This window comes from Rhinolophus sinicus, chromosome 1 (genome assembly GCF_057876585.1).
Source record: "Rhinolophus sinicus isolate RSI-liver-muscle chromosome 1, RSI-T2T, whole genome shotgun sequence".
Taxonomy (NCBI): domain Eukaryota; kingdom Metazoa; phylum Chordata; class Mammalia; order Chiroptera; family Rhinolophidae; genus Rhinolophus; species Rhinolophus sinicus.
In genome coordinates, this window is record NC_142501.1 from 121,037,860 (window position 1) to 121,061,470 (window position 23,611).

Consider the following 23,611-nt stretch of genomic DNA (forward strand, 5'->3'; position numbering starts at 1 on the left):
ATTACTCTCAAATGATTTATTCCAGTAGCTAATTGTGTTTCTCTTAGTAACTCCTAATGTACCCATGCTAACCATTCAAATGATCTCCAATTCTATCATGTTCTATATATTATCATTTCTCCAACAATGCAGTATTTTACAATGCAAATTAGATAAATTATGATCAATAATTTAGAAAATCCACTTGCCCTTTACATAACAATCTTGCTTGTAATAAGATTGAGAAAAGGAAGCACTAGAGCTGTCTAAAATAAGATTTGCTTGTAGCATCCAGTATTCCTCCACCAAAGTCCCAGTGTTCTCCTGACCATCCTGGTGAGAGAAACAGTGGAGACACAGACTCTTTTACATAATTAAGTTATCTCTCCTAATATTGTAGCCCTGTGTTAGTCAACCAAAGATTTGAAATTCTATTTCAAGTTGCAGGCCCTTATTGTTACACAGCTGTTTATTTTTGTTAACTCCAAAGTTATAGTTTACTTAGGATGAAGCCAAAGCACAAACAATGCATCATCTTTTTCAAAATTTCCTCTCAAATTATCAACTGTTCACTTTAATGCATTTTTTTGGTGTCAGGGTATCCATTTATTTCTTTTGCATAAATTTGATTACATAATGAAATCAGTCATCTTGTCATCTATTTCCATAAATATATTAATAATGATTCTTTAAAGTTCATGGCTGATAACTCTAATATCTACATTTCCCTTGGGACTGTTTCTGTCATCCGGGTTTTTTTCCCCTGTAGTTTTTCATTCATGGGTCATATCTCCCTCCATGCTAGGTAATTTTTGATCAAATGCTGGGCATTGTTTACAGAATACTAAAGAGATACTGTGAAGTTGTCATGATGTTTCTTTTTCCAGAGAGGGTTTACCGTGTTTTGTTTGGCAGTTAGGATGGAAGATGAATGCTGTACAGTGCCATGTTCATTCTAAGGTGGGCATCAGTGCTTGTACAGGCTGGTTTTCTGATTAGCACTTACTCTCAGGGTGTAGTCCTTCAAGAATCTCCATTTAAGGCCTGGGTGTTTACTACAGACCTTTGGCCTCAGTGGCCCTGAACTTCTGCATTTTCCTCAACTCTGAAACTGCCTGAAGTTCTATTCAGCTTCTCAGTCTTTGAACCGGGCTTAAGAATTCTCAAATGCCTTGATGAGAAAGTGGTGTTCGGTTCACTTCTGTGATTTCCTTTCTCTGGAATTGAGGGTTCTCAAGCCCTTGTTCTTTGATAGCCACTTGGTACCTTCAGCAGGTGCTTTCCATATGTGTTACTCATCTTTCCTGCTTGATATCAGTAGTAGCAATGGTCTTATACAATGGGGTTTGCCATAACCAGAAGTCCTATTCACTTCTAATAACAATCTCCAAATTTGATAAATCCAGCATTTATTGAGCTATTCATATAGATCAGGCCATTCCCAGGTGCTTAAAATTGATCTCATATAATTCTCACAAAAACCAAGAGGAAGTTACTTTCATCATTTATAGAGAAGGAACCTGAAACACCCAAAGAGGTTACGTAACTTTCCCAAAATTATGAAACAAAGATTCACTCGAGGGAATATGACTCCTGAGCCTGTAGCCTAACTAGTGTACCGTACTGCCTTCCTAGACTTCCTTTTGAAGAAATGACTGAACTACTTCACTCGCTTTGATATACTCGACAATCTTTCCTGGTAGTCATTATTATACTGCAACTCAGCCACTTGAGAGCATGGGTGAGAATGGTTTGCCTTTTCACAGCATTTACGTTATTTTTTTCATTTTTTTAAAAAGGAAAAGAAGTTGTACATAAGCAAAATATAATAATAAAAATATACATTCTTTCTTAATAAAATTGAATTTGGAAAATTGAATTCCCTTTACCTATTCTGTTACTAACTAGCTATGACCCTAGAACCCAGATTCTTTCTATTATTTTAAGTTGTCATTGAATAGTGATGACTCTTTGCTTGATTACAGTAGATACAGACCTGAATTTTTTTTGTCTATTGGTCTATTTTTGTCTAACAAAGAAACTACCTACTCACAAAAAATGATTCCATTCCAAAAACATTAGAAATTTGAAATCAGATTTCTTACCATCTTTGATGCTATCCTAGTATATGATAATATTTTAGAAGTTGCATTTCCTCCAACTTGCTTCATTTCTTCTCTATTGTATATTTTGAATTTATTGTTACTTTAGATACAAACTAGGGAAGGATGTGATTCTTTTTGTGTGTATCAAAAGTTTGTTGTTTTTGTTTGTTTGTTTGTTTGTTTTACCAGCTCATGGAAGGAACAGGGTGGTCATCAGTTTCAGACAATGCAGTTAAAAAGTAAAATGTCACGTAATATTTCTACATGGTGATGGTGAGAGTCAGAGAATACATACCCCACCTGAGAGTCAACCTATTCTGTCCATTTTCTGGGTTGAATATCTTACTGTCTCCTTCAGCAGCAAACTTTAGAGGAGGTCAGTATAGTGGAATTTTATTGTTTATTAGATAAAGTTACTTTTTAATCTATTCTACCATGTAAGTGTTCAAACCTAGTGTTCCTTAGTGTAACATTTACTGTTTCTGTGGAAGAATGCATAGTTAGTAAACCAACATTGCCAGTTGGTTGTAGGTTTAAATGGCAGCCTTCATATACTTTTTGAATTTTTATGAACACTGTTTCTCTTATTTAAACTTTAATGACCCTTCATTCATTGTAATCATCCTGAAAGTATAAAAATGAACACTTGCTGAGCTTGTAGAATTTGTGGGACGAAATAATACAAAAGAGTAAGAAAAAGCCAAAAGGAACTAAAGAGTGAAACCATTGCCATTTAAATATGAAGTACTTTACCTTCTATATCAATTGTTGTATGTGTGAGAATGTTTGATATGTTTATATATAATCTAGATATATAGATATGTATGTATATATTATACACATACATATACACACACACACACACAAACATACATCCATGAAACTGTATAGTTGTATGAGTAGAAATATATATATATATATATATATATATATATGTATATGTGTATATATATATATATATATATATATATATACATTTATATATTTAATTTAAATAAAATGTATTTTAAATTTCTTTAATAAATTTATAATACACGTTTGAGAAAACCCAGATGGCATAAAATGACCATTATACACTCTCAAGCAATAATTCTAAGGAAAATGTACACACAGATGATTTTATATTATAGCACTTTCCTGTATTTTAAATACATAAAGTATAAAATTGTATCTACAGGGCTTTACTTAGGATATAATTCATTTGCATTTGTGGATGTATTTATTTTTTTAGTTATCTCACACATAAAACTCCAGAAATTTTATTTTCACTTTCTATATTGTAAGAAAATGACAAATTGAACATTTCTCCCTTTATGATGTTCCAAAAACAAATGCTGTGAGTGAAAAGGAAGGAAGGAAAGGAGGGAGGGAACGAAGGAGGGAGGGAGGGAGGAAAATCAATAACCTAGAAGAAATAATTCTAGAAATAGAAAACTTGTTCTAACACTGGCCCTGCCAGTGGCTGGTTATGTGGTCCTTGACAATGTATTTGATCTTTCTGGGTGCACTTTCTCCTCCCAAGCCTCACTCCCTTTCATCCCTGAGGTGTCACTGACATGTATGTCTCACAAGGTGCTCTTGGCTGGATCAGGTCATATGAAATCTCCCTGTTCTGATGTTTCATGACCAAAGAACATCTTTGACCCTGAGGAAAAAGGCCTCTACATTCTGTGCGACTCCCCAAACTCAGGGTGAAGAGATTCCTAACCCCCCTTTTTTCCATTTAGTGTTTTATTCCCAGGAAATGTTTATTTAGACATGCTTCCTTATCTAACTGTCATTCCAGATCAAGTCCCCACCATAGTTTTGACTTTCTTGAGCCAAGTGGCACATATTTCTTAAGGTGGGCTCCTGCCTCACTTAGTTCTTTTCTATGAAGCTCCAACTCTAGTTTGTCAGTTCCATATTGGGCAACCTTTAAACCTTTAAGTCAGAGGTCACAATGGTGTGTGTGTGTGTGTGTGTGTGTGTGTGTGTGTGTGTGTGTGTATAAAATGGATATGTATCCAACATTTAAATATCAGAAAGTTGCAAATAAAAGTATAGATTTGCATGTCCCCTTGAGCAATCAGAAGTTTTGGATGATTTGTTATTCAGGGAGGAATTTTTTCCTCACCCATTTCTTCCTTCTTACCCCAGGCCAGCACTAACTTCTGTAGAGATTAAGTTTGAAACTCCTCTTTTAACATAGGGGCTGTCTTTATTCATCAGCTTTATGCTGTTACTTGTCTCTTTCCAGATTTTCTGTAGGGTATGATGTGGAGAAGGGGCAGGAGGGATGTGAAGAATATATCTTCAGCATAGGGCTTTCCTTCACTTTCATGCCATCAAATGTATTTCTTAATACCTGGCATATGAGAGTTCAGTAACTGTAAGCTAAAAAGGGATTAAAATAACTGTGCAAAATGTTAACAACATACAGGAAAGCAAATGGATTTTTATATTGTTAAATTTAACCAGGAGTCTTTCTATTCAAATGTAGTTTTCAGACAACCAAGCAGTAACACTCTGGAATTTATGTCTTGTTTTGATTATAATAAAAGAGAGCATGACTTTTAAAAATTGGGTACCCTACTGAGTAATGCAGAAGCCAGATCAGACATTTAAGGAAGATAAGGTAGGAAGTTAAGGGTTGAATGCAGAGGAGAGTGGATAAAATAGTAAACTTTGGGTTAAAACATATATATACATATGTATACATAAATGTATGTATGTGTATATATATATATATGGCTACTGGACACCATATTGCTGATTAGCGAGTGAAGGGAAATAGTGAGTGAACAAAATGAGTTTAGAGTAATTCTTTTCCAGTTATGTTCTGATAGGCATATGACTCATACTTTGGCGCACATACTGTACAGTCAAGCCCTTGCTGAGATGCTGTGCTGCTTATTAGATAGATAGCTGGGTCCATAATGGAAACAAACGAATGTTTTGGTGAGGTTTGCAGGGCAGAACAGACAAGAAAATAAAATTCCATTACCTCTCAAGCAGCATGCCTATTATCTCTGGTTTAGAGACAGACATAAGAGTTCACATTTCAGGTATTGCATTAGGCCCTTGTGTCCTAGTGAATGATACCACAGCGTGGAAAAGGGACCCACTTTTGACTTTGAATCTTCCTCCGAAGACCAGTGTGCTCTGCCCTGCCTTTGCTTCCTTCTAATATCTTTCTTGCCTTAACTTTGTCTCGTTATGGTACCTCTTTTCTGCATCTATACTTAATTTGCTTCACTATATCATATACAGAAAAATCTATACTTACTTAAATTATAAATGTGTCTTTGTCTCATAAAATGGGATAAAAGCTAAAATACCTAAAAAATATATAAATGGTTGTGTAAGCCAAAATGGAAGCATATTTTAACTGGCGTTAATGCTTCTTTTCTATATCTATCCTGCGGGATGTATGTAATTGTAATACAACTCATTCTCAGAAATGTATGAGTGAATACAAATCAGAGCCCAAGTAAAAATTTAGCTTTGCTTTAGTCATAAAGGCAACTATTATAGGTACATGAAAATAATGAAACTACATTTCTTTAAAAAAAAAAGTTTGTGTAGTTAAGAGTTTGTATTATTTCAATTGGCTTCCTGACGTCCCCAGGAACTAACTTAGGAGACATTTTTCAGGTGAATATAAATTTGTAGAAAGGAGGAAAAAATACCTTCCTGTAAGCAAAGTTTTTCTAGTTTTCATACTTGGACATCAACCTTGGCCATTGGTTTCTCTGACTTGGTTACTTCCTATCCTTGGAAATAGAGTCCTTGACAGAAGAGGTGATTATGGCAATAGAACAGACCCTTTCTTGTGCTAATTTTATGCAATATCCGCTGTAATTCTAGTTAGTTTATTTGTACACACACATGCAATTGCATTGTTGATATGAATCAGTAGTTCATTTTAACTGTGGTTTTAACAGTGTTCCTGACTTTCGTAACGGTCACTAATAATGCTACACTGACATGGAAACCTGCAGATTGGTCTGACCTTCTCAGAGTGCTTACTGTTCTTCCCCGAAAATAAGACCTAACCAGAAAACAAGCCCTAGCATGATTTTTCAGGATGACATCCCCTGAACATAAGCCCTAATGAGTCTTTTGGAGCAAGACTTAATATAAGACCCAGTTTTATTTTCAGGGAAACATGGTACACGGCCCAGTTACTTACTTGGTTGCAGTAAGTGAGTGAATGAACAATCCTTTCTCGGAACATCCCCATGCCTTTGATACTTGGAAGTAAAAAGATTGCCGTCCAAGAAGGGAGAGTCAAAAAAGATAATGACAATATCAGGTGGAGACAGGCAGACATGTTTTCTGAAAGAAATCTATGAGAAAGCCTGGACTTGTCCATCTCTTCCTCATTAGTTTTTTACACTCAGCATTTAATTCAGTTGACAAAAGCATTTTGGGTTCTTTTTCTTCCCCAAACCTGATATGTAATCATTTCGTAAAAGGCTTCGGTGGCTTCTAGGAAAATGTGGGGAATCAAAAGCTTCTTATACATTTTCATTTTAATATTCAACCAGGATAAAATACCACAGTTTTAGAAAACCTAAGCTCTCATTCATGAACTCTATAAAATTTTAAAGAAGCCAGTGGTCTTGCCATAAAGTTACTATGCTTTTCCAATGCTTCTTCTCCTAGTTCCAGCTCAGAACCTTTCAGTTCTCCTCTTCAGAGCTGCACAGGTTCTTCTCTGCACAGCCAGAAGACACCATTCCTAGAGTCTGCCGTGTGAGTGAACTGAAGGGGTACAACATGGCATCCCTAATGAAAAGCATGACTTTATTTTTCCTGCTGCTAAGACCAAAAGCCTTGGTGGCATTGTGGACTTTTCTCTTTCTCTCACTCTCCTTATTAAATTTGTGGCATGACTTGATAGCAGTCCCTTCACAATTCAAGCGGCACTCATCCTCCTGTTCTGTGTGTACCTCCAACACTTACAACTCTTGTGTCCAAACCACCCGTCTCTGACCTGGACAACTGAGATACCTTCTTAACTAATTTCTGTCTCCCCTTGCTCCCTACAGTCTTGATCACACAGAAACCAGTGTGATCTTTTTTAGAGGTAAGGCAACATCCTTCCTCTGTTCAAACCCTCTGACCTTTCCCCATACGACTTGGAATCAAATCCAAAGTCATTGCCATGTTTTGAAGGGAATATGTTCTCCCTATGGTCTGCCCCCCACCACCTCCCACCTCCTTTGATGCCTTTACTCCTTCTGCTCCAATGATAACCTTTCAATTCCTAAAAAGACACCAAAAGCAATTCAGTCAAGGCCTTTGCATATACTGGTCCTTATACTCAGAGCTGTTCCACTAATATTCCTATGGCAAGCTCTCTTAATACAGAAAAAGTCACCTTATCACAGAAACTTTCTATGACTCTCTCTTAAAGAACCCCCCTCCATTTCTATCTCTTTACCATATTTTAGTTTTCTTCTTAGCCCTTACCACCTACTAGCACACTGTATTTTTTATGTTCACTTCTTTTGATGTCCATCTCCACCCCTAAAATGTAAACTCTGTGAGAACAAGGTCTTTGTACTCTTCCGTAATTCCAGTGCCTACAGTAATACAGAGAAAATATTCAATTAATATCTGATAAATGAGTAAATGAATTCTTTCTAGCATATCAATATTGAGAGTGTATATGGCTTTTGAGGAAAACAATTTATATGTAGTAGACATTCTCAGAAATTTATTTTCCACTGTATATTCTCACATTATATTATGACTCATAATAGAGATATTTATGGGAGTAGTGATTGGTAGACAAAATCCTCATTCACTATCCATGAATGAAAAACTGGCAGCAAGACAAAATGTAATCCTTAGATGCAAATGATGATTTCTACCTACCTCTGCTCTTTTTACATATAGGTGGAGTATCACCCCTGTTGTTTTGTTTGTGTCATTATTAACCATTGACTTGTTGAAGTTTGGATAAGTCAAGATCATTCAATAGAATGAAATAATTGAAGCTGAGGCTTGAAAGGGTCATTAAAAGTCATCTACAACTATCTTTCTAGAGGATTGGCCAGTTTATGATGGGATTATTTTCAGTGACAGAAAACTCCACCCATTTTGGTTTTGAATGGATTTTCTTTGGGTTAAATGAATCTGGACCTAGGTAATATATAAATTGGTCTTAGTTTCTGGAATCCAGAGGAGAAGGAATAAACTGGACAATAAAGAGAAGAGTGAAAAACGATGCAGAAAATGAAATTTTTCTACTGGAACATTCCAGTCTTTCAAGTTTAATTGTACCTAGAAGTAAAGAAGTATTTGTCTGATTTCCATACACCTAAGAGGAAGAATGCTACTTCATTTTATGTAAAAACACCCAGAAAAGTATGTATTGGCTATTAGATCTTCAATAGAGACTATATTGGTTAGGTTTGCTGTATAACAAATCACCCCAAAATGTAGTGGTTTAAAACAAGTACATTTCTAATTTCCTACAAGATATCTATGGATAAGCTTGGTGGTTGCAGGGATTTGGGCTGGGCTTTGCTGGTCCCAACTGGGCTCACTCATGTGTCAGCTGGTGGATTGGCTAGGGGCTAGCTGGTCAAGAATGATCTCTGTTGGGAGGACAAAATTCCTCTCATATATCTTCAGCAGACCAGCAGGGTGCATTCTCATGGCAGTGGCAGGGGACCAAGCACAGAGGTGGAAATATGCAAGCACTTTTTCAAGCCGCCTTTCTGCTTTGTGTTGGCTGTTGTCTTCTTTTGCCACATTGCTGATTCCAGAGTCAGAATGCAAGAGGACCACCACGTGAAAGCGCAGAGGGTGTGGATACAAGGAGGCCCTTGGTTGAGGCCATTAGTGCAATCAATCCACCACAGACAAAAAGCACCAGAGGAGAGGGTTTGACTTAGAGACAAAATATAAGTGAAGGGATTGAAAGGAAGGAAAGAGGTGCAGAAAATAAAATCAAATGAAAGATGGCTAGGCAAGAGAAGAGATAAGGAAGAGAGATAGAAAAAGTAAAGTCAATAATCTGAAGAGAAGGAAACCTAATATACTAGCAGGTCTGCAGGAACCAAGACATGTGACCTGGAAGACAAACACTGGTAGAAAAATATAATATTCATAACAACATAATATAATTTTCCAGTTGACAGCAGCAATAAAAACTCAAGTTCTGATTTGAGTTTGGAAAAACAAGAAGTATAATCAGTTACCACAGAATTATCTGGTAAAATACTTTACACACCTGGCAGAGGAAACCTGCAGTCATGATACTGGAGCATGAAAGCAAGTGACAAATGCCATTAGCAAAGCTTTTATACTCACTCCTTGGCAGGCATCTATATGAATGATACTGTTTAAAAAGTATTATGACTTTGTATTGTTAAGATATACAAAATATAACCTGAATTGGGAATTTTTTCCATCCTTTTGTCTTTTCATCTTTACCTGTAAGTCTGTCTTAAATGTAAGTTATATTTATATTAATACTCTTCCACATGGAGTATAAAACTGGGTGATACCATGTTTCCCTGAAAATAAGACCTTGCCGGACAATCAGCTGTAATGTGTTTCTTGGAGCAAAAGTTAATATAAGACCCAGTGTTATAGTCTATTATTTTATATAAGACCCGGTCTTATATAAAATATAGTAAAATTAATGTAGACGGGGTCTTGTATTAACTTTTGCTCCAAAAGACGCAGTAGAGCTGATTGTCCAGCTAGGTCTTATTTTCAGGGAAACACAGTAGTATAATGCCCATTAAGAAAAGGGATTCATATGTTGATACTGAATGTGGCCTAGAAATTACTAAATAAACTATGTCAGAGTTTCATATGGTAAACGAATTTTTAGGGACTGAAATCATGGTTTTGTTTTATTTGTTTCGTTTTTTATTTATTTGTTTTATTTGTTTTGATGTAAAATTGGAAACACCTTAACCTTGTTTAAGAAAGGACTGATTAAGTACGTAAAGGGACAATGTCATCTTCTATTTGCATGTTTCAAGATAATTTCAGAAATTTCAGAAACATTAAAATTTCCTCTTAATTGGTCAATTCCAACAGAATAGCCTTTTTACAATTTCATGATGTCGTGGGCAAAAATAAGCATTACATCTTCTCTCCAACTTATTTTGCTTCCTTCTTATTGCTGTGCTGTTTGTTATGGTTTATATAACAGTGTGTGATCTAATATGTTCCTTAATGAATTACCCACAGATGGCCCACAGTCTGTTTATTCTACCTAAAGATTTGTTGGTGCATTTGTCCTTCCCTTTTTGTTTCTTCTTCCTTTGTTTATTGAAGATGATTTCATCCCCATTTTTATTTTTATAAAAATAGTAATAAAAAAGATAGTAATCGTATTTCCAGTGGCTCCTCTAAGTCTAGAAAAAATGGACTTCCAAGAGTTGGTCTCATTTTTAACTATTGTATCATGTTTAATACATTCTCAATACATCCTAATTTCTTAAACTGTAAATATTAGAAATGTCTGTCATATTCAGATTTTGGTTCCACTGAGGTTCAAATTTAGGAAGCATGAACTTGAGATGACCCATAATAAATCACAAGTTTTCCATATGAGTTTGAACCAGAATAATGACGTTTGACATCCATTCACAATTGCCAAATATCACTACATAGTAATCAACAATGATATTGTTAAAATATGTATTTAGCAGTGCAGTCATTTGTATTTTTCTAGGATTTATATGTATAAGGCCATGCATAAACAAGGATTTTTTTAAACTATGAAAATAAATATGTAATTGTCTTTTAGGAAAACAAATAGTGCAAGAAGAATTTTTATTCCTGAAGCGATAGTACTAAACGCATTCATGGTGTACTTGTATGTCTGATAAGTTTTCAGCATCCAGCATCAGTTAGATTCTCTGGGAATCTCTTGCTTTCATCATCACGTATCCATCTATAGGACCAGGAGCTATCTTGTTACTTTGACCCATCGAATAGCACTAAATGGATGTTATTTTAGGTGGTGTGTGTCTTTCTTTTCAAATATTCACTGCTCTTTCTCGCTAGTTCTTCATCCCCATCGCCTGATTTTATCCATTAAACAAGATGATCACACTCCCCACCCCCACCACTGAGTGAAAATAAAATCCAACACGTAACCAGCTGCTTTTTTTTCTTTTTCAGATTCCTGTCTTGGTCACACAAATAAGTTCGACCAATCACCCAGTGAAAGTGGGGCTGTCTGATGCATTTGTCGTTGTCCACAGGATCCAACAAATTCCCAGTATGTATAAGAAGGGTAACGCGAAGTCTGAGCCTGCTGTGGGGATAAATTTAAAGGACATTGATCTGGGCAGATGTTAACTCTTTGAACAATAGAATCACAGATAATTCCTGCTTGTTAGTTATATCGTTTGGTTTATAACTTTTACTGAGGTTCGCTCTCTCTCTGTTACTCTTGAACTAATAATTTAGGTAAAGTTAAATAGCCAAAGCAAGAGTGTGTATTTTGGATTCTTTGGGATAGTTAGCTTAGTTGTGCAGATGTGTTTCTTTTATTAATAAGAAGAGGAACATAAAAGAGATATTATTTGCCTGATAGGTGTATGATGCTTTTGTTTGTTTATTTAGTTCAAATACATTTATCAGCAAAAGAGCAGTTTTGTGCCATTTTATGTTTAATGTGCTTATATAAAACTGCTTGAGAGTCTAAAGTAATATGAAAGAAAAAGTATAAATTAAGGTACATAAAAATATTGGTAGAATTATACTTACCAGAGAAGATATGTATTTTCATTGTTTAAATCATTTTTGTCCTACCTCGTCTAGTTTACATGTGTAGAATAAAACATATGTGCTACTCTGAACAGCTGTTGATTATATTAGAAATTCAAAATGTGACTGCTACTTGTATTAGTCTGATCATGTAAATAGCTTTCAAATCGTTTGAAAACATCTGTTTTTTAAACCTCCTCTCTTTCAAGAACAGTCCTAAGGGATGCTTGGATATGTTAATACTGAAAATGTCCATTTGTTTATGTTCTAAATGTGCTTATTTAAAGCAAGAGGTGATAGTAAAATGCACATCACAATTAGGCCATTTCTTTCCCTTTTGTTCAAAGTTCTTTTTCTTCATCATTTTATGATAGTGGTAGATAATTTGTCACATACATATGTTGTTTGGTCTTGGCTTGAGTTAATTCTGTTTAATTATGTCATCTCTAAAATATCGAAAGTAAGTGGAGTGGAGATTGTTTAGACTTTTCAGAGCAGTGGATTGGCTGGAAACATTATAAGGATTTTCTTACAACTACGGTTTAGAGTGACATTCATATGTGGCAGTTTTGCTCAGGGAAGAACATGAATCATGGTGGTTTCTCCACGTTAGCTGAGAACTTGTGGTAGATAATATTCAAGGGAACTATCAAATCAAAGCAGATTTTCCAGACATGAAATTGTACTGTGAACAAAGCAAGGATGTAGTCGCACATGTAGGCAACATAGACATTCCGACTGAACTCTTAAATAAGAAGCTGAGTCCTGGGAAAACCAACATGGACTCCTGTGGGAGGAGGAAAGTTCTCACATTCTTCCTTTCAGAGGTGTGAAATACTTGTTTGTGGGTTCTTTTCATCCCAGAAAGAATTTTAGCAGAAGGCGTCTTGGTCCTTACTGATGTTCTGATATATTATTATTCTGAGGAAAAGACCTTCCAAAGTACAAAAGAATTGTTTTACAAATTTATTTTAATATTCAAGTATTGTGTCAGAACTTAGACATGATAAAATTGTCCTTAAATAAATTATTAAATTGTCCCAAAATGCGACTTCGAATCCCTTGTTATATTGTAATAGGGTAACCTTTATGTTTTGGGGGGAAAATACCCTTTCCAAATATAAATTTCATTAAATAATTTGGCAAAATTCACATGAATTTTGAGAACAGATTATGTCTAAAGTTTGGGACAGCAATTATCTAAAAAAATTACTCAAGCTTCCAGTTCAGGGAAAACTTCTCGCAGGCAAGCTAATGCTGGAGTAATATTCACATTTCTGTTGACCTTCACTGTTCCATCCTGAGAAAATTAGCCAAGAAGGAATGGAAGTTCTGAATTTCTAATCTACTCATCCCTGTCGTTAGATTGGACCTATTTCAGCAAGGACTTTGGAATTGATACGTTCTACTTAAAAATCATTTGGGGAAGAGAAAAAATGTAAATCTCCTTAAAATCTGTTCCCACATTTATATAGTATAACAGTGTCTGTTACATGAGCTTCTGTATAAGAGATATGGTTGCATTGTAGTCTCAGCAAGAAAAAAAATAGTGTATTTATTTACTCCACAGATTAGGCTAACCCAAAATTAGCATAACACAAATTATACGTGTATTATTCTTCCAGAGAAAAATAAGATGATTCCTAGAGATCGGTATGTTACTTATTTGTGCAGTCAGAATTTAGAGAACAATATAAGTCCTTTTCAAAAATGTGTTTCCTTATTGAACAGCCCCCATTATTAGGGGTCATCCTCATAGGGAATTTAAATCGTTCATCTCTGTTACCCTTTCTTCTTCTCCTGAGTGAATTTAGGGAAAAACTGATCATTATCCTAAGTAATAGGTGGTTTGCTTTCTTCTGTATTCCATGGTGCATTACGTAGGACCCTGTTCTCATAAGATCAATTTTCTGTTCTTTTAATCATTTTGCTTACATGGGATATAGAACCCAGATCCTTGGCTTAATCTAGCCATGGCAACATGAGAACACGAGCTGCAATCTTGAGAATAATTTTTCCCAGTGGGACTACATTTGCTACACCATTCTTATCAGATTTGGTGAAGGTTTGGTAAAGCTTTCGAAAAGCTGTCAGGCAAGTTTGATTTATTTAGTATGAAGATTTCGCCCCACCCCTTCATCATAACATCAAAAACAAAACACTTGTTTTTCAGTTTTTAAAAGCTTCCAAATTGCGTATTATTTCAATATAACTTCCAAGCATCGTTTATTAAGGTAGCCTTTATCTTTCCAAAAAGATCAGGTGATCTGATAGTTTAAAATATCAAAGTGAATTCAGGCATTGTTAGTAAGTTGGTAAGTAGTTCTGAGGTTACAAGGGAAATTCCTTTGCTCCTTCAAAAAAAAAAAAAAATGAAAATAGTCTATAGTGAAATTAACCCTTATATTTAAAAAAATAAATAAAATGAAAGATAAAAATTAGTTAAAAGTTTATAAAGTATAAGGGCTATTGTAGTGTGGATACTTGTCATGAGACTTGAAGCATTTTACTTAATTCCTATAAGTTTCTTTAGATACAAAATAATGGTCTTAGTATCTAAGATGCAGCGTGTATATAGCATGTAGTTACAGGCACAAGGTAAGCGTTTTTCATCATCAACAACATTATAACTTTAAAAAGACAGTGAGGCTTAGATGTCCACATCCAAGCCAAGTGCTCACAGAGCGGAGGCACAGTGGATTTCCACTGAAATACCATCTTGATACCCTTAATCTGAGACTCACTCTTTCTGACTATGACATTGTTTTTTTAACGTCTTGTCTGTCTGTGTGCACCTATGTTTCTGCATCACCTTCTGTTTTTTCATAAAATATTTTGTAGAACTTGAGAGACAGACAGAAACACAGAGATCAGCTGATTTAATCCCCACAGTTAGATATGAAAAACAGGTCTGCATACAATGACTTTGGTTATTCATTGCAGGAATATATGTTAAAAATATTCCTGTGATTGATTATAAGCATACTGCATGTTAATTCAGAGGAATTTGTAAAATAACAGAAAACACAAAGAAGAAAATTTAAATTGCTAAATCTACTGCGAGGAAATAGCAATCAATGTTTTTATGTATCTGCACCCAATCTTTTGTGTATAATACATACACATACAAACACACCCACATTGAGAAAGTTGACATTGTGCTATAATTATTTTTGCCACCTGTGTTTCCCATTATATATACAACACATTTTTTTCTACACTGCTAAGTACCTGTCTGACGTGGTCATGAATAGCTGCAACAAATTCCTTTGTTTCATAATTTATGTAACCTGTCTCTGCACTGGTTTGTCAAGTAAGTTGGTTTTCACAATAATTATCAGTGAAACGGTGCTGAACTTCCTTTTTTTTTAATTTTTACACATCTTTGATTCTTAATAATGAATATGTCGCCATTATTCAATGGCTTTTTTACATACCTTGGCAAATTGTTCTCTATAAAGATTGTACCAGTTTACTCCCCCACCAGCATTATATTACATCCTATTTCCCCAATGTTATCAGACATGAGTATCATTTTTTAAACTTCACAAATTTGATAAGCAGAACATGTATTTCATTGTTCCTCTAATAGTCTTTGATTACCAGAAAGTTTTAACATTGTCATATATTCACAGACCATATGTAGTTTTCCATGATTTCTTGTTCAACAGCTCTGTTCAGTAATTCTTTCTTTACCTCGGCTTATGTCCATCCAAAGCCTTTGACACAGTGTGCAGAGTTCCTCCTGGGTAAACGTACAGTGCTCACTAGTACCATTCATGCTTGTTTGTTTCTCTCACATCCAATTTAATGTTTTGAATTTCAATCTTAATCTCTTGGGTGCCAACCTTCCCCGTCAAGCCTCACCTTTTCTCCACCTCTGAGCTTAATGAGCATAACATTTCCAGCAAGAAACCCAACTCATGCCTTCAGGGTTCCTTTCTTTAGAAACTTCAGGCTGTGTCATTTTGGTAATGGGAAGGGTACTGTAGCACACACATGCAGAATTCTTCTACTAGAAACCGATCCTGAAAGCAGCTGACCTAACCGGAAAATAGTTCTAGTGCAAATTAAGATAATGACTTTTTCTGAATCCCTTAGACGACTCAACTTTATTCTTCTGAGCAGCAGTACATCATCTGGTTCTTCCTTAACATCAGTCCCTTTCTCTTCAGCATCTGCTGTTTTAAATTGTTTGGTGGTGTTCACGCTACAGTGTGCCTTTGCTTTGTTGGTTATTATTATTCACAACTCAATAAAAAAAATTAGCATTTTATAGTATAAAACTGATAACTAATTTGGAGAACAAGTATATTTTTAAAATACTTAAAAGTTCAGCAAACTCTTTGAGTAACATTGTATATAGTTGGCATATATGGTCTCTATATAAGGTTACAGATTAGGCAGTAGTTTTTCAAAAAACTTGACCAAAATTGTTTACAGACCAGCAAAAAAAAAAAAAAAAAAAAAAAAAAACTTAACAAACAAAAACAGAGATTTGCTTTTTCTATGCAAGATGTTTTAAGCTTTAATTCTCAAAAAAAATAATAGCATAGACCAGTGCTGGTCAATAGAACTTTCTACACTGATGAAATGTTCTAAATCTGAACTGTCCAGTATGGTCTCACTAGTTACATGTGGCTACTATACACTTGTCATGTGGCTAGTGAGGTGGGGGAACTTAATTTTTAATGGATTTAATTAATTAATTTTAAGGTAAAGAGATACATATGACCAGCAGTTACTATATTGGGCAGGTTGGTAATAAACCATATACACATATTTAAATAAAACGTTAAATTTCGAGTATAATATTTACATAAATACATGTTTTACTTCATCTCTGCCTTTTGGAAGGCCTTTAGATATAATTAAATAATACATTTTAGCTATGATTAAATTAAATATGATTATATATTATAGATATGATTAAATAATACATTTTTAAATATAAGCATTCCATTATAACTCCAAAATCATTCCATGATTTTCTTCATAGAAAACAATTTGTAGTTTTGATTTGGTGGTAGGACACATCTATTATAATTACTTAGCAACTATAATAAAATAAAATAAAAACATGTTGACCGACTATGGAAAAAATAAATAATCTTGGAAAAACTTGAAGCATTTTTTTGTAGCAGTTTAATTAACCCAATTCACAAGAACTGAGTCTTGCTTGTTATTTTCAAAGTTATCAGGGTCTTTTCATTCATGTAAGGACAGATCAGTCTACAAATCCCTCAGTGCATTATGTTGCCTTACCTTCTCTCTTCTCAAGATGGAAAGCACTTCAAAATCATGCATTTTATAGAAGATAAGATTGCCTTTCTTCACAGCACAGCTTCATTAGGTGCTTGGGTTCTCAAGTATCCACTAGGTCACTCAACGCTCAGTGAAAGGAAAAAGAAATAGATATGATATTTTCCCCCATCAAATATTCTTTTATAAAACTTTTCCAGGATTGAAAATAATGTGCAAAGTGATATTTTATTGTTTAAAATAGATATATTTCTAATATAACCTATTTGATTTACTCTGACTTAATTTTTTAAAAGAAACAAAAATTTAGGAATTTTCCAGATATTGGAAATCACTAATTAGTTCATGTTAACATATTAGAGATTTTTTTTTTAGAATTTCTATGAACAAAAGAGAATTCCTTCATGAACTTGTGGTTAAATTGTTTTGTTTTATTTCTAGTCATTCATTCATTGACTTTTTATCCTATATCAATCTCAGATAAAGTACATTTTTACCAATTTAGAGATATTTCTCTCAATTTATTTAATAATATCTGAATTATTTTATTTCTAATATAAAATCCTAAAAGTCACAGAATGGACTTTAATATAGCATTAAAAATTCAAGACATTTAAACATTCATTTATTTGGTAAATACCTAAAGTGAATTTTTCTATCAAGTTCTATTTGCCTTTTTTGTTTTAAATTATGACCTCAGACATTAGATTTTCCACTTTTCTCCTTCATGTTTGCCTTCAAATTTATACATTCCCTTGCCTGAAGTATTTCTTACTTTTTCCCTATTACATAATGATTATTTCTATTTTAACTTATGCTTCCCTACTACACAGAGAATATTTCTATTTTTAGCTAATACTGGTTGCCTTCATTTAAAACATGCCCACCTGTTAATTTTTCCAATTGACTTTTGCTATAGGAAGTTTTGTTTCTTGAAAATGCATGTTTTTTTCCTCACAGAAGTGCCAAACATTTGAGTGTTTTAGCACAAAAAGCATTTCAAAGCTTGATTTAAGAGAAAGAAATCTTACTGCATTTCACACAATGTGATTTAATAAAGTCACAATACTCTTTTCTCAGAAAAATAAAAAATAATGACATTGCAAATGTACATTACAAAGTCTCCCCATAAGTCTCAGGAGTAAAGAGATGTGTTCTTCTGAGGGACGTGCCATGTTCAGAGAACAGTCCTTGAGCCAGTGGGAGCCATGACGTTAGTCAGGCCTGCAGTCCACGTGGACCATTTACTGTCCTGACGCTTCTTCAGCAACTGATTACTGAAGGAGTTCAGGAAATGCATCTTGTTTAAACCATTAGAAAATATTTGTGGAGGGAGGAGAAAAGTGAGGATTGTTTTTAGATCAAGTTTCTGATTTTAGGTCACGTAACCTGTGACATGTGGCCATTTAGGTTTTAGCAGTGTCCTGGGTCTCTATAAGCAGAGAGAGAATGATAAAAGGAAAATTGAAGAGATTCATCTTAGCACTCCATAGTCACCTAAATTTTATGTTGCCTTATCCAATGCTGAATTACATTATTATTGAATAGAATTAGAACTGTAGAGGGAATAAAACAAAGTTTGAAGCAAAAGCATCTTCTATTTGTAGATGCTGTCTTTATGTAACATCCCCAATTAGCTAATTCTGTTAATGCATTGGATTTTTTGTGTGAAAAGCTTATAACTGCTGTTAATAGTGCTGTCAATAATAACTTTTTTCTCAAGAATCTCTCTCTCACTTTTTTTTTTTTCCTGAGTCTTCCTGTTTGGGATGACCTTGTAGTTGTGCAACATATGCTATTTACATTAAAGCATATTCAGTGAGTGGTACTGTGTGGTGGGCGCAGCTGGAAATAGAAAAGAAAATAAGAAATAATCATTTGGGTCAGTCATTAAGCATTGGTTACACATAAATAAGGAAATATTAGCAAATCATTTATATGACAATATAGACAGAATATTAAAATGTTTACATAGATATGAGTCCGTCAGTTTAGGAAATTACTCATACATTCTCTATGTAAATGTTAGCTTTCAAGACAGGCAAATAAACTACATTATGACTATCATGCCACAGGGTACTCATTAAACTGTTGATTTTGGTTGTAGTGAATATTGAGTGGAGAGGATGCCTGGGGTTTCTACATGATCACTCTGTCCATCCTACAGATATTGCTCAGAATTTCTAAAAAATGCAATTTAGTAGTTGCATTTTGAATCATATTATCTGAAGATTTTGACTGAACTTTATCCTCTGTGTTAGTCTGCTCAAGGATTTAATTTCTTTTTCTTTTTCTTTTTTTTAATTTTTAAAAACCCCTAATGGGCATGATAGTTGAACTTGGTTTTGTAAAATTGTAAGAAAACAGTTGAAGCTGTATCGCCATTAGTAAAACTGAATGTTTGGTACAACATTATTTTTTCTGACTCTCTAGAGAAGATACATGAGCTAACTGCATTTCTGGAATCACATGAAAGCTTCTAGTATTTACTGGCAGGAGATACCAGTAAATAGATTCCTAATTACTTGTTGTTGACAGGAACGTCTCTGAAATACAACAGAAATGACCACTTGGAAGCTGTCATTAACTGGCAGGTCATCAAATAAAAATTATCCTCATTAATTTTGGTTTTGTTAAATGAATCTCCTCCCAGTAATGGGAAGTATCTGAGCAGGTGATAGAACTAGCACTGCAAAAATGGTCCCTCTCTCCCTTGACCCCAATTACATGACTGGTAATTAACTACCAGAGGTTTCACAGTCGTTATGTCAGTAGTTTGAGCTTTGCAAAGCATAATATGGAATATAAAGAAAACTAATATTTTACAAAACCAGTGCTCTAACCCCTGAGCTATGGAGCCCTTACTTAGAAAACTAATATTTTAAGCACCTATTAGTATGGTAGATACTGTGCAAATTTCAGTATGAAGAAAACTCAAAACCCCCGTCCCAGTGATCTCAAGACAAAGTCATGTTATTTTTTTTTATTTGTAAGAACTAAATCGTTTAGCAAAATATATGGCAAAGTGGTATATAGGAACACATCCTATTTAGACAAAGGCAGAAGCTGAGTAATCTTTTCATATGCCTTGAAAGTAAAAAAAAAAAAGAACCATGATTCATGTGCCTCATGAAACCTTACTAAATACCATGAAGTCAGCATTTTCTCTAATGTTTGATAAATGTTATGCTCTAAAAAGTATATGTGCATCTTTCATTTACACCAAAAAGAAATTAATTGGATTAGGGTCCTAAACAGTGCTTTCCAATTTCATAAACCTGAAAATATAGTCAATGAGTGGCCCTAGAACAACTCCTAGCTCCAAAAGAGTTCATTTTGGGCCATCCCCTCCCTCTTCATCTTCTGGAGTAGAATTTCATGGTGAATAATCAGAAATGAGTAGAAGGATATGAGTGGAGAAAAGGAGAGGTGTGTGTAGGTTGTAAGTAGATGTTTGACTTCCTTCGTGGATGTTTAAGTATCTTGTATTTCCTGATCACTTTTACTAAAAGCGAGCTCAACTATCTTCTGGGCCACAATATTCTTGCTTCATGCCCCAGAGGAGATCATTGTTGGGTCTATTGACTTGATTCAAGATTTAACTTTCTCTAAGATAAGATGGGAGACAAATGCCTAGAAGCCGGATTTCAGGGCCTCAGTGTGACTTCAAGGAGTTTAGAGCTTTAGGAATTAGATCATGATATGCAGCTTATAAACAGTATGATCTATGGTTGCCAGATTGAAGTTAGGCAAAAATTATATCTGACATTTATTAAATACTTACAATGTTGAATGGCTTGTTCTAAGTAATTTTCATTTATTATCGCATTTTAATCCTCAAAACAACTTGGTGATATAAGTACTATTATCTCTAGTCTATAGATGGGGAAACCGAGGCACAGAGAGGCTCACAAAGGATCCTGAGGTCATACAGATAGATACCAAATAGCAACACTGGATTTGAACAAGACACGCTGTTCAAGAGCATGTGTTATTAACCACTACAACATATGACTTCCCAAGATTGGATACCATGATATTTAAAAAATAATTTACAGTTTCCCAAATAATTCCTGACAGATATGATAATATTCAGGAAAAGGATTCCTGTCCTTATAAGCATTCCAAGAGCTAAATCAAATGCTGATAACATTACTTTTCCATTGACATTTACCAAACTCAGGCAGGTACATTAGCATAAGGTTCAGGTGTTTTATTAAAAGGGAATTTTAAATGTATTTTATCAAGTTTTCTTTTGTTATAAAATATGTTTACTTATATGTATCTGATTTTTAATTATTAAAGTTCTTGTCAAAGTCTCCATCTACCCTATTTGTCTGGGACACTGCTGGATTTCCTGATGAATTATTATAAATTCCTACATGCAATAGCAGTGCAAATTATTAACCTTCCTTAGATATGATATTGTATATTTAATAAATAGCAGTACAGATTTTTTTAAGTTCTGTTTTTACTATTGTTAAAGAAACAATATTTATTCCAAACCTTTAAAGCAGTCAGACTCTTTTTGGCAAAACCAATTTTATTTAGGCTGTAAAAATTTTTTAATTGCTACCCATTCCTAAAGGATTCACTGTATTTGGGATAAATGATGTCATCTTAACTCCTTGATTTCTTATGTTAAAATCTTTCAAAATATATAAACCTGTTTAGAAAATGTCTTAAGTATACTCTGGTTAGCAATGGATTGGAGCCTCACTAATGAAGTAAGATATCTGAGACCCTAATCAACATTTTCAATGTCATTGATAAAAAGACTTCTGGGTATATGGGCACATGATTGTCATTCTCTCTCTCTTTTTTTTTTTTTTTTTTTTTGGTTTTTGGTTTTAGATTTTCGGGGGTTTTTTATAATCAATCTCTTCAAAAGGATTGCTATTTTAAATCTTTATTTTAAAACTGCACTAGCTGAAAATATACACTTCTACATTCATTATTAAAACACTGTTGTTTTATAGGTAAAGAAATATTGAAATTTGATTTTTTTTCTACTTTTGTTTTTCCAGATGTTCGAAGAAGAACAATTTATGAATACCACCGAGTAGAGTTACAAATGTCAAAAATTACCAATATTTCAGCTGTGGAGATGACCCCATTACCTAGTAAGTTAACATGTGAACATACTGAGGTGGAAAAATCAATTTGCAAGTTTGATGATCTGATCTTTTTACCAATAATTATAACACAGTACTTGACATACAGGAGTATCTTTATCCTGCACGTCTGTGGGGATGGGTGGGTGATTTTTATTTTGGTTGAGCAAGTGTTGTTGTTGTTTTCTCCAAACTACCGGTTAGTCATGATGACTCTATTCTCTCTTGTTTCCTAGCCTGTCTCCAGTTTAATGGTTGTGGCCCTTGTGTATCTTCTCAGATTGGTTTCAACTGCAGTTGGTGTAGTAAACTTCAAAGGTAAAAAATAATAATATGAAAATTTTTTAAATTTTAAAAGGACCCGCTGCTTCTACTCTTCCAATGAATTTTAAATGTATCAGGCATATTGATTATTTTAAATATACGTTATTTAAATATACATTATTCAAGTATACAATATACAAGTATACATGCACACACAAAAAATGACCAAAATACAAAAGAAAAAATGCTCACAAGTGAGAATTTTAGTACTTTCCTTTGTCTGGTTGTTCAAAATTACCAAGAACTTTCATAGTCAATAAGATCATTATCTGACATACATTCATGATCCCTTTGGGGTTTAAGATAGACGATAATTGCAATTGATGAGTCTTTAAGTTGATGCTTTTGGTCCATGTTCTGTGGAAAGCATGGTGTGAGATATCTTTACTGTAACAAGGATAATTTACTCTTAATGACATGCACATTCTTAGTAAATTCCTCTGAATATCTCAAAGGTTACTAGCCATGATGAGAGATATAATCTGAGGCTGAGGAAACTAACTGGTCTCTACATAAATAGAATGTATAGTATTGGTCTGTGTTGTAATTAACTGACTGAAACTTAAGCTGCCTCACTTGCTGATGTCAAAGAGGGTTACTGATTTTCCTGAATGGCAAAGAGGACTTTTCAATCCCTAGAGTTTGCAGGAGTCTGGATGATCATTTGTTAGAAATACAAATACAGAGTGAAGACTTTTGAATGTGTTTTGTTATTTACGCATCCATTTTGCGCATCAGTTATGTCCCAAGCACTGGGAAAGCAGTAGTGAATAATATAGACGTGGTCCATGCCCCTTTCACCCCCCATGGAGCTTATATTCTGTCTGAGAATTAGTCCCCATCCCGCGTTCAGGCTCTGTGAAAATTCCGCTTCTTCCTCCAGGTGGAGAACCGAATCTCCAAGCAGGTTCCATCAGAACTTTCTGTTGTAAGCAGTCTGTCTTATCATCTTGCTGCAGCATTTGCTGTAATGATAGAGGCGTGTTCAGGAATATTTTAAAAGTACTAAGAATAGAATGCAAGTTTCTTGATAACAAGCTTTAGGAAACATGTTTAACTTGCTAACTTTCGGGCAACCGCTACATTATTCTG

At 34.4% G+C, this 23,611-nt stretch overlaps 1 protein-coding gene across 2 annotated transcripts in view; it reads left to right on the plus strand.

Annotated features, from left to right (window-relative positions):
• PLXDC2 (plexin domain containing 2) overlaps nucleotides 1-23,611 on the plus strand; it is a 391,914-nt gene that overhangs the window by 272,653 nt on the left and 95,650 nt on the right. For both annotated transcript variants that reach the window (XM_019756009.3, XM_088789077.1), the window contains 3 exons: nucleotides 11,229-11,328; nucleotides 22,109-22,204; nucleotides 22,432-22,513. In XM_019756009.3, the coding sequence (XP_019611568.1) occupies nucleotides 11,229-11,328; nucleotides 22,109-22,204; nucleotides 22,432-22,513 (278 nt within the window). The remainder of the gene's footprint in view (nucleotides 1-11,228; nucleotides 11,329-22,108; nucleotides 22,205-22,431; nucleotides 22,514-23,611) is intronic.